This window comes from Prionailurus viverrinus, chromosome B4, assembly GCF_022837055.1.
Source record: "Prionailurus viverrinus isolate Anna chromosome B4, UM_Priviv_1.0, whole genome shotgun sequence".
Lineage (NCBI taxonomy): Eukaryota > Metazoa > Chordata > Mammalia > Carnivora > Felidae > Prionailurus > Prionailurus viverrinus.
The window spans coordinates 129,538,538-129,550,824 of record NC_062567.1 but is presented as its reverse complement, the minus strand read 5'-3'; the positions used below and the strand labels follow the sequence as shown (position 1 = coordinate 129,550,824).

Here is a 12,287-nt window from a genome sequence, read left to right as displayed (position 1 = left end):
TTATTTTTGGGACAGAGAGACAGAGCATGAACGGGGGAGGGGCAGAGAGAGAGGGAGACACAGAATCGGAAACAGGCTCTAGGCTCTGAGCCATCAGCCCAGAGCCTGACGCGGGGCTCGAACTCACGGACCGCGAGATCGTGACCTGGCTGAAGTCGGACGCTTAACCGACTGCGCCACCCAGGCGCCCCAACATTATGGTTCATTCTTAATGTTGTACATTCTCTGGGTTTCGATAAATGTATAATAATACGTATTCACACCATCATGGTACCATACAGAATAGTTTCACTGTCCTAAAATTCCTCTGTACTCCCATCTTCTTATTCTTCCTCCCCCCCACCACCACCAGTATCCCCTGATACAATCACTGATCTGTTTATTATCTCCATTGTTTTGCCTTTTCCAAAAGGTCATGCAGTTAGAATCATACAGTATGTAACCTTTTTAGATTGGCTTCACTTAGAAATACACAATTACGGTTTCTCAAGGTCTCTTCGTGTCTGGATAGTGCATTTCTTTCTGGTGCTGAATAATATTCCATTCCCCTGATGTACCACAGTTTATCTGTCCACCTACTGAAGGACATCGGGGTTGCTTCCAAGTTTTGGCAACTGTGAATAAAGCTGCTATAGCCACCCGTGTGCAAATTTTTGTGCGGACTGAAGTTTCAAATCTTACGGGTGATACCAAGGGGCACTTGCTGGATCATACAGTAAGCGCTTAGGTTTTCAAATAAAGATGAATTGAGCAAAGCACATTTCCTTTTTCTCAACAGTCGTGGCTGTTACTGATGAAATTCCTAGGTTCTCTGACCGCTCTACTTAATAAAAATCTTTCTCTGTGTTTAGAAAAAATTTAATAAGCTTCAACCATCTTTGGTAAGAAAACAGACATGTATCAAGAATGAGAAATGCATACTGTGAATTCACTTTATAATCAAAAACTTGTCTGACGTAGGAAGACTAAAAGTTCACTTTTTTTGGACGTGGTATTCATCAAATAATGACATAAATATATAATTGCATGCCGTGAAAAGTTTTATAAAGACAGAGGAGCTATGAGATGCTGTCAGACAAGGACCTGATCTCGTAGCAAAATACAGATTATTTCTCCTCAGCAAAATGTAGGGAGGGTTTCAGTGGAGCTACCTTACTTTATAAATTGTTATATGGAGAGCCTCAGATTTAATTACTTAGCATACATGATAAATAGGCAAACTAGTCCAAAGTATTCCTTCAGTGCCCATACGTTCTAAATCACGGGAGCTTGACCATTGTGCCACTCCTACGAGATTCATCCTTGAGTCTTTTTTATTTCATATCCCACCCATTAGCAAATCACTGGCTAAATTTCCAGACCATTCCTCTTTCACCCAGTGCTATTAACCTGCACCAAGCCCATCATCTCTTGCCTGGACTACTGCACCAACCTCCTCATTAACCTGCCTGCTGCTGCACTAGCCCACTCTCAATTTTTTCTCTACGCTGTCATCATAGGGGGTCCTCTCATTACGTCACTCGGCTGAAAACTTTCCGGAGATTTCCATTTTACCAAAAGGAAAAGGTAAAGCTCACAATCTGGCCCTCTCTCTTTCTTCCTCCTCAAAATACGCCGGGCCACATTCTGCCTCAGGGCCTTTGCACATGTTCCTTCCCTGTAGTTCTCTGCTTAAATGTCACTTACTTAGGGAGGCCTTCCCCAGGGCATTCTAGGCAAGTAACGCTATGACACCTACACATTCCCCTCTCCCACAGGCACACAGGTACTATGCCCTTCCTCTCTTTTTTCTGTTTTAGTTGGCGATACTTAACCTAACATTTGTCTCCTCTCCCCCACTACAGTATAAACGCCATGAGTTCAGGAACCCGTAAGTTCACTGCTCTAACCCCAGGGCCTAGCACAGTGCTTGGCCCATTAGGCGTTCGACACTTGTCCAGTGATTCCCACTGCCCATTCGCGTCCACGGTCCCAGAGACACCTGAACGGCTCGTCACCAAAGCTCCTCTCCCTATGCTCTTAAAGGAATTTGGGAAACATTCTTAACAGAGCAGGAGACAACACTCAGCCCCACAGCGAGGGACCTCAAATCTCCCATCTGTAGAAAGAAACAAGAGAGACGACAGATGAGCTGTTCGGAGGGCCCTAGCTGCTTGACGATTCTGCGACACCATCCGGCCTTGCTTGGGAGACTGAAGTTCAGTCCGGGACAGAAGCAAGCAGGAGGCTGGACGCCAGCTTAGAAGGAATTGAGGGAGAGGAACGCCGTCCGGCCTGGTTAGAAACACGTGCTTATGCCTTCACCTCTTCCGTGTCTACAGGCCACAGCTTTTGAGCCTTTTCGTCTCCGGAGAGCGCCAAGGGTCTCCCGAGAGCCTCCGGAGGCCGCGCCGAGATGAACGGCGGCCAACGGACCCCGGCGTCTATCTCAACAGGGACCCCACCCACGTTTTGGTTCGTTGCTAGCCGACTGCGCTCAGCCGGGGACAGCGGGAACATTCGGCTCAGAAACAGCACTTCGGTGTGGACCGGGCGTAGTGGAGAGGACTTGAACCCAACTGAGACGTCGTCGACTGACCACCCCCCGAAAAAACGGACGAGGCGCATCCATCATGGCTGCCGGCGACGGCGCAGCCAGAGGCAACCGAAAGAAAATGGCGCCGAGGCGCGCGGCCCGTGACGGCAGGCCCAGGCCGGCGGGGCCAGGGAGCCGGCAGCGCTGTTTAGGAGCGCCGGCCAGGGACCCTGAAGACCCTCCTGGGCTTAAGGCGCCTGAAGGCCCTGACACCTGGCGACTGCAATATGGAGGACAGTTATTGTCTCCGCAAAGCAACTTGCACAAGGAGGACGGGAGACCGTCCCGCGTTCGGAGCACGGCAAAACCTTCTATTCTCCAAACAGAATGCGTTACGCACACTGCGCATCTCCGCAATAGTGGGCCGGCTAACGACGCAAAGAATGTTACGTCGCGCCGGAGGCTCTTCCCCTCACCCCACCCCACGTTCTAGTTCAGGTGGCGCGAGAACTCTACGCCCGCTTCGTACTTTCTTTTTCTTCTACTGAACGCAAAACGGGCTTGTCTGCGCAACTGACGTAAAGTGCTTCCAAGAATACCCTTAGGACTCCGCGAAGCCCTCGGGCCATTCCAAGACGCTGTTTACGTATCGTCTCCGACGTACGTAGCGTTAAGCTGGAGCAGTCTCAGCGCCGGCCGCCATTTTGTGCAGTCGCTGGGAAGGAAGGAGACGCCTAGACCGCGGCACTGCCGGGTTTGAGCGTAGCCAAACCTACCCACTGCTTTTATAACCCCGATTCTCTGTGTTTTGCTCCCGTCTCCGACGAGAGAGGCGGCGACGGTGGCGTCTGCGACGGGAGACAGCGCGTCGGAGCGAGAGAGCGCCGCGCCTGCCGCCGCCCCAACAGCGGAGGCGCCGCCGCCATCGGTCGTCACCAGACCGGAGCCGCAGGCCCTCCCGAGCCCGGCCATCCGTGCCCCGCTCCCAGATCTCTATCCGTTTGGGACCATGCGCGGAGGCGGCTTTGGGGACCGGGACCGGGACCGTGACCGTGGAGGGTAAGGGGGGAGGGGGAGAGGGAAGGCCTCGCGTGTGCGTGGGCCGGGGGGGGGGGGGGGGGAGGGGGAAGGTTGTTTCCTGAGGAGACCGCAGCCTCCGGCCCAGCGGGAGACCTGGAGCGGACCGCGGGCCCGGGAGCGACGCTCCCGACTCCGGGAGGCGAGGCGACCGGGGACCTAATGGCGGTGTGGGGCGCGGGTCTGCGGGTGGGCCTGCGCCCCGGGATCGCGGGTGAGCCGGCGGGGGGCGGCGGCCTGGCGACGCCCCAGCCCCTCCTCTGCGGACCGCCGTCGTGGCGGGGAGCGGCAGCGGCCGCCCCAGCGCCGCAGACCCGGCCCGGCCTCGCCTCGCCGCCCGGCATTTCGAGCCCGGCCAATTTGGTCAAGTCATTTGATCTCCAGGCCTCAGCGCTCATCTGTGAAACCACGGATGTTCTTGCTGAGAAGAGGAGGAGGAGGTCTCCGAGTTCGGCCTGGGAAAAGTCTTGACGCCAAATGGCTTCCCTTATGTTGTCGGCCGCCAGAGATCACTGTTAATGGAGCTGGAAACCTGGTTGGAAACTAACTAGAGACCCTAAGGCTGACTTCTCGTTTTAAACGTATTTTTAGATCACCTTTAGTCGTATTTCAGGTAATTCGAAGGAAGCGCATTGGACAGTAAAGCAGTGGAATTGCTAGCGATCTAAATGATCTTGTTGGAGGAGGGAGGGGTGTTTTTTTTTTTAATCGTGAGTTTAGGGTCCCACCCACCCCCTACCCCCCCCGTGTTTCGGTCTCTTTTTCTCCGCTTGGTGTCGGGTATTAGCTTCGCGGCCTAGCCTGAAAGTTTTTGGTGGGGTAATGCCACGGTTCCTGGGTTGAAAAGTTAATAAAATTAGGCCCGACGTCTTCGCAGATACTGAGATTCAACTTAAAATCCGTAAAAAGAAGAAGTTGCTTAAGAGCTCCGTGTTGGTTTGTGCTGTTACTTTTATGTAATAAAAGTCTTAACCTCTGGATAAAAAGTAATGGAACGCCACTTATTAACATATATGTGACCTTGGGCAAGATCCTGGACCTTTGTGAGCCTGTTTTCTCAACTGAAGACGGGCATAACGCTTGCCTTTACTTTGCATTGTTCTCTGGAATTAAGATGCCATGTGAAATTGTGTCTTTGTAGTAGGGTGTTCTGTTACTTGATGTTTTCTTCAAACATTTTTGTTTTTTGTGGCTCAGATACACACGTCCCAGACGGACTAGTCACAAGCACTTCAGTTATCATTTGAGTTGCAAGATAAAAGATTATTTATGCATTGTTAGGAAGGAAAATATTTGATCTTAGTGTTAAATTTGGAGGGCTAGAAGTGGAATGCTTGCTTAGTGTTTCACAGTATAGCTAAATTTAGAAGTGAGTGAGTTTCTGTGCAACCATTTAGGAAAGGGAATTTGAGGTTAGCTAGGAAATTTGAAAATGACCAAGTAATTCCCCTCTTAAGCTTTATACTGTAGACATTCAAATGCAGAGACACCTTGTACACCTTCCCCAGCATTTGTATACAAAAACGTTTATACCAGCGTTGTTCATGTTAATAGTGGACGCAGCTCCTGTGTATGTCTGGATAAAGTGTGGGTATTTATACAAGTAGAATACAACACAACAGTGAAAAGAAAAAACTGAACATCAACATGGATGACTCACAAACATTAAGTAAAAAAATCGTGGTAAAAGGATAATAGCTATAAAGACGTATATGACAAAACTATTAAGCAAAATTTGAGATGGTGGTTAGGGGGTTTGTGAACTTGAAGTGGGCACAGGGAGCTACCAAGGTACTGATAATGTCCTCTTTACTGTGGGTGTTTGGTTTAATACTTAATTTCACCGTATATATGCTGTAACAATAAAAATAAATTATTTTAAAAGAGGAAAAAGTGAATTACTGATCCCTACTTTATCCCATATTGACTATCAGATGACATTTTAGGCTTTAAAAATGGTTCATATCAACAAAATGACACTTTTTCATAATGTCTGTGTCTTAATTCTACCTTTACCATGAAATTTCATTTACGATTTAAATTGCTGTTTTTCTTAACTGAGTGTTAACAGAGCTGAAATGGATTATTAGTTTGAACAATGGATTATTTGAACATTTTATACATTGTAAATTTAAACTGGCATGATGTTGCTGAATCTTAAGAGCTGCATTTATTGCAAAGTCAAACTTAATATGCAATCAAGACATTAATGAACAGTATGGTATGTCAGGGATTAGGATATGTGCTCAAAAATTCTGTGAAAGTAAAAGGCTATCTTATTTGGGTTAGCTTTATAAAGGTGCAGCATATTTTTGAAGAATCCCGTGTTTCAAAATATATTTGTAGTATAGAGTATATGTCTTGGAGAACGAAATAGTCAAGATGATACGGGGGAAAAAAACCTCTTCCTTTGAATAAGCCTTTAAAGGAACCTGACTTTCCAAAGTTCTCTTGTAGATCGTTAGTTTAAGGTCTGGACAGCATTGGAATGCAGCAGCATTGAAAGAGCACCTAGGAACTACATAAATTAGTAATAGTATAAACTAGGCTGATAGTCTCTCAAAATTGGTACTATAATTCTTTGCAAACCTGACAATCAAAATACTTACCTACTTATTTAGAACTGTTGCTTCCTTTATAGGGAGGAAAGTTGACCCAGGTGGTCTTTGATCTATTGACCTTTGGGCCTGAGGGCAAGTTGAAGAAGTCATTGATCCTATGTCTTCCATATATGTAACTTTGTAACTTGCTTCAGTTTTGATTCCTGATTTCTGTTAACAGTTCAGTAGTATACATGGAATCTGTCAAGTTCTGCCTGTTGAGTGTAGGTACTCAGTGGTCCCAAGAAAATTTCCTGCGGTCAGTCTTTGTATTTAGAGAACTATCTAGTTGGGTAAGTTTTAGGAACACTTTGAATTCTAGGAAATTGAAGCCCTTTAAAATAATACAGCTACTGCCTGTCAGTTGTGATGTGGAACCATCTGCAAGATGATGATGTGAGTGGGTTAGAGTGGAAAGGGGAAGTTAAATTCAGTATAGTATTTTGGGAGGTAAAGAAATGGAATGGAAACATCATGTAAGTGTATACTACTTGTATTCAAAACAATGGCCCACACTTCCAATAGGTTGAAATACAGAAATGAAGATCATCTTTGTGGTCTAAGAAGAGTAGGACATTGCAAGTTGGCCTAGTGGTCATATCTGTATTCCAGTTGAACTTGTCTGTTACGAATGTTGGATAAAACAAAGGTTGGCCTTAAATCTGAGTTTTTAAAACCCTAAGTAAGGGGTTCCCTGTCTGGCTCAGTCAGTGGAGCATGTGATTCTTGATCTTGGGATTGTGAGTTCGAGCCCCATGTTGGGCATAGAAGTTACTAAATAAAAAAAGACAAAAAAGAAAAACTTAAATAAGACTCAGTAGTGTTTTCTTCGGCACATTTATAGTTAACAGTACTATTTCCCTGGGAACAAAGAGGAGAAGGTAAAGGTGGCAGTTAAGAGGAAGGAGAGGTCATAAATCATTTCTGGCTATTCATTAGCATTAACTAAAGGTGAAGAGTAGCCTCCTGCCTGGCCTTATAGGGGCCCTGGTAGTTTTCCTTAGCTTAGCAGACAACAGGAGTACTTATCACAGTTATGGATAAGGAGTCCACGAAACTGTTGCAGGTATGGGGCGACTTGCTTCAAGTGGATCTTTCTACCTGTCCACCTGCTTGCCTTTAATTTAAACATAAACTAATGTCTTCCTTTGCCTATGTGTCTGATTGTTATACGAGAGTAGAGAATCTCTGTTTCATTCAGTTTAATATCTCCAGGAACCGCTTAAAACAGTACCTGGTACAGTAACTTTGTTGAATGAATACAGTTACGCTAACTTGTATTGAATACTATGCCAGATACTTTTTTTTAATACTTCTCACACATTCGTTTCATCTTCATAGCGGTCGCTGAAATAGGTGGTGGTAGTAGTATTTCCACTTACATAAGAAATGGGTACAGAGAAGCTAAATTGTTCAAAACAGCATCTTAAGTGGTAGAATCAAAATTCAAGCCTTTTCAGTGATTCCAGAATCTGGTTGTAATCCCTATGATACATATCTGTAAGCATAAAAGAGTTTTTAATTTTTCACCCCTCATAACCATACCTGTAACAATATTAGTAAAGGAAGTTTTATGAACCCTTTTCCTCCATACCTTTGAGTAAGAAAAACATATTCTTGGAGGGGCCTGGTAGTATCCTAAGAGAAGAGTTTTTTGCTTGTTTTTTTTATGGCACCTAAGGTGCCACCCTCATAAGTAAATAGTAAAGTAAAAATTTTGGTGCTTCTAGATTTGGAGCAAGAGGTGGCGGTGGCCTTCCCCCGAAGAAATTTGGTAATCCTGGGGAACGTTTACGTAAAAAGAAGTGGGATTTGAGTGAGCTCCCCAAGTTTGAGAAGAATTTTTATGTAGAGCATCCGGAAGTGGCAAGGCTGACTCCGGTAAGTTTTGGGGGTTTATTTCACCTTTTTTGTATACACAGTAATGAACTAAGTTGACATATTAGGCAGTCTTGACTCACTGCTATTACTTGTTTTATTTTAGTGTGGTACCTAGATTCTTACTTGTTTGGTTTTCATTTATTGGTATACTTCCCAATTGGTCATGTAGGAGATTTTAACTGTATAGGAGGTTCATGTTTTTTCATCTCTGAAGTTAAAATTAAAACATTGGCATAAATATAGGGGCACTTGGCTGTCTCAGTCAGTTAAGTTGTCTGACTGTTGATTTCACCTCAGGTCATCATCTTAACCGTTGGTGAGTTCAAGCCCCGTGTCAGGCTCTGTGCTGACAGCATGGAGCCTGCTTGGGATTCTCGCTCTCTGCCCCTCCCCCCACTTAGACTCTTGTGTGTGCTGTCTCAATAAACTTGAAAACATAAATTAAAAAAATAAAACATTGGTATAAATATACTTCTGTTTGTCTTTTTTTTAACCTCATTGTGATTGTTTTGGACTCTACTCATGAAATGGTTACTTGTTCAGAAGAAGGTGTAATGGAAAGAGCATTTGGTTCCAAGTTCCACTGTTTCTCCTTCCTACTTCTGCCCTTGGGCACGTTACTTAATATTTTGAAGTGTCTCGTTTTCTCATGGGGAAAATGGAACTCTTACCATTATCACTTCGTGGACTCACAAAGTTGGGAGGATCCTTACAAATTGGGTGACGTTGAATGTACGCGAAAGAGCTGTTAGAAGTGTTAGATATATTTTCCAGTGTAATCGTGGAATGGATGATAATTGTTGAGCTTGATTGGCAAGTAAAGTTTTGCATGTTTAGAATAATTTTGTTCGCTTACTTGTTTTACTTTGTTTTCTTCCATAGTATGAGGTTGATGAACTACGCCGAAAGAAAGAAATTACAGTGAGAGGGGGAGATGTTTGTCCTAAACCTGTGTTTGCCTTCCATCACGCTAACTTCCCACGTAAGTGTTCTTTAATCCAGGATTTTACTTGTTAGTTTTTATTGAACCGTAAACATGGGTAATGGGTTATTCAAAGGTTTTCATTCGGGCTCAGGATTTTGTTGAAGAGGCAAATAGAAATCCTTCACAAAGGTGATGATAAATGTTTTGTTTTATAATGTCAAGGCTTGGAAGTAAATGCTGTATTAATTGAATAAGAGATTTTTTTTTTATGCTTATCTGTTCATTTATTTATTTATTTCATCTTCCCCTAGACCTTTTGTCTCCTTTCAGAAAGTAGAATGAAATTGCTTTCTAGCTGGATATGACTTGGCAGACAATACATGACTGACAGCCATGTGCCCACTCTATACCTTAGGGCGGTGGTTTTTAAAGTATTAAAGGGGGGGGGGGGCGCCTGGGTGGCTCAGTCGGTTGAGCGGCTGACTTTGGCTCTGGCCATGATCATGCAGTTCATGGGTTCGAGCCCTCATTGGGCTCTGTGCTGACAGCTCAGAGCCTGGAGCCTGTTTCAGATTCTGTGTCCCTCTCTCTCTGACCTTCCCCCACTCATGCTCGCTCGCTCGCTCTCTCTCTCTCTCTCTCTCTCTCCCTCTCTCCCTCTCTCAAAAATAAACATTAAAAAAATTTTTTTTAAGTATTGAGGGGAAGGGTAGATATATCCAGCAGCAGCATTCAGAGAGGTAGTCGTCATCGGGTCAGAGATTCAGTAACTAAAGAAAGAAACAGCACTTTCCTTGGAGGGATGTAAAGCCGGGTAAATCTTTTCTTTGATGAGTTGAACAGTTTTTTAGAATTCTCTTGGCCGTGTTCTTAGTTTTTTATCTAAAAGCGGTAACGGTTGTTCTCTTACAGAATATGTAATGGATGTGTTGATGGATCAGCACTTCACAGAACCGACTCCGATTCAGTGCCAGGGATTTCCGTTGGCTCTCAGTGGCCGAGATATGGTGGGCATTGCGCAGACTGGGTCTGGGAAGACATTGGCGGTACGTACCACCAGGAGGGGAAGGTTAATATTGTGGTGACTTATTTTGCTATTCTGATTATCCCATTAATTCTTAATTCTTAAAAAGTTCTGATTCAGATGGTATAGGTAGTATTTCAGCTTTCTTAGTTATGTGAGATATGTGCAAGTATTTTGTGTTCAAATTTACATTGCATGTGTGTTTAACAGTTGTGAGTTCTGTTTTCATTTTTGTGATTAGGCGTTATCAGTTACTGTGATAATTTAAGATAATGGCTTAGTTTTGGAATAAGACTGTCATTCTTTCCCCCCCCAGTATTTGCTGCCTGCAATTGTTCATATTAACCACCAGCCATACTTGGAAAGGGGAGACGGCCCAATTGTAAGTGTGTTTATAATTATAAAATTAACTATAATTTATTGATCACTGTGTTTCAGGCACTGTGCTTTGCATGTGTTTTCAGATTTCATTCTCAAGTCCATCCTCCAGATCTGAAAGTGATACTTTCTTACTGATAAATTTTAACAGTGCAATTAAATGACTAGTCCAAATAGCTATTTTTTATTTATTTTGAGAGAGAGCATGCGCAAGTTGGGGAGGGGCAGAGAAAGGTGGGGAGAGACAGAGAGAATCCCAAGCGGATTCCTCACTATCAGTGGGGAGCCCGATGTCAGGCTCAAACTCGCAGACTGCGAGATCCTGACCTGAACTGAAGTCTGACATTCAACCAACTGAGCCACCCAGGCGCCCCTAGCCAAAACAGCTATTAAATGGCTGAACTTGAGTTTGAACCGATGTTACTTTTAACCATTATATATACTGCTTTCATATATAGGCATTTACTGTGTAGTAAATTCAAATACAGTTCTTAATTGCTCAATGGTGCTGTGAGGGATTAAAGGAAGTATGAAATGATGTCACTTGTCTGCATGTCAGTCAGATTTGGGGTGTGTATTCTTTGTGGTTAAGTAGTATTTCTGTAAGTGTTTCTGGGGCAGGATGATTATCTGGTTTGATTGTTTTCACTTAGTGCTATTTCCTGTAAGTTTTGTGTAGTGGTTTTCAAACATTTTGAATGTACATTCTTACTTTTTTTTTAAAAATTGAGGGGTGCCTTACTGGCTCGGCGCAATCAGTAGAGCATGCAACTCTTGATGTCAGAGTTGTGAGTTTGAGCCCCACGTTGGGTGTAGAGATTACTTAAATCTTTAAAAAATTGGGCTCGCATTTGATAATGTGTTTACAAACAGGTACGTCTCAAAATATTCGCAAAAAGAAGTAACACATTACTTTGCATTATGTGATACATCACATATTCCATATGGCTAATAGAATTAGCTTTATTATTGTTAGCTAATACTTAACGGGTCTGTACACAAAACAGGAGTCATTGATAACCATGTACACGATACCTATTTAAAAGAGTCCTAATTTTGTATTGTTTTGAGTGTTCTGGAAGTCATCATTGTTTTTGCCTTATGTGTCTGGCTAAAAGTGTAAACTGGAATTCAGAAAAGTGTCTGCTTCTTTCTTATTTATCTCTTTTTACTAATATTTAATCCGTGGTTAAAGCCACTTGTTCATTTTGTGAGTTGTTAAAACTAGGTGATAAAATCTGTAAATCCACTTAAATAGCAATAAACTGTAATGAATCCTGTATCAAAAGTAAACCATCATTCCATATGCTAAATATTGTCACAATTTTTTGCCACACTCCGGTGCACAGTCTTAAACTCTCTGCCTTCTCTCCCCATCGTGTAATTTTTAAAGTATCAGATTAGGCAGTAGAAAGAATTAGATAACCTTTTTGTTCTTTTTCTTTTTTAACTTGGGAGAGGTGTATTAATATGCATGTTTGTTTCAGTGTCTAGTTCTGGCTCCTACGAGAGAGCTTGCCCAGCAAGTACAGCAGGTGGCTGATGACTATGGCAAATGTTCTAGATTGAAGAGTACTTGCATTTATGGAGGTGCTCCTAAAGGCCCCCAGATTCGAGACTTGGAGAGAGGTAATCTCTTTTAAAATTAGCACGTAAGAATTTTATCAATTTTTATGAATGAAATCGAAGAGGAAAATAGTGGGTCCTTGTGGGAAAAAATTCAGTATTCCAGCAGGTTAGAAATTCTCAGGTATGGTTGAAATGCTATTAGGGGAAAGTTTAACATCATTAGAGACAAACTTGGTGGAGATTTGATAATTACACATTATGTGTCTTTACATCATGCTTTTCCAGGTATGGTGTTAAATGTAGCTAGTGCTCTGTGGT

At 43.5% G+C, this 12,287-nt stretch overlaps 1 protein-coding gene across 3 annotated transcripts in view; it reads left to right on the top strand.

Annotated features, from left to right (window-relative positions):
- The first annotated feature begins 3,185 nt into the window (after positions 1-3,185).
- The window catches only part of DDX17 (DEAD-box helicase 17), a 20,699-nt gene continuing 11,597 nt past the window's right edge, over positions 3,186-12,287 (top strand). The window contains exons 1-6 of one of the 3 annotated variants that reach the window (XM_047865106.1): positions 3,186-3,574; positions 7,923-8,073; positions 8,956-9,055; positions 9,911-10,044; positions 10,339-10,404; positions 11,888-12,029. In XM_047865106.1, coding sequence (XP_047721062.1) covers positions 3,525-3,574; positions 7,923-8,073; positions 8,956-9,055; positions 9,911-10,044; positions 10,339-10,404; positions 11,888-12,029 — 643 coding nt within the window. In that variant the 5' untranslated portion in view covers positions 3,186-3,524. Of the gene's footprint in view, positions 3,575-3,647; positions 4,206-7,922; positions 8,074-8,955; positions 9,056-9,910; positions 10,045-10,338; positions 10,405-11,887; positions 12,030-12,287 lie in introns of those variants that run through there. The other 2 variants (XM_047865107.1, XM_047865108.1) reach the window with 2 other exon arrangements.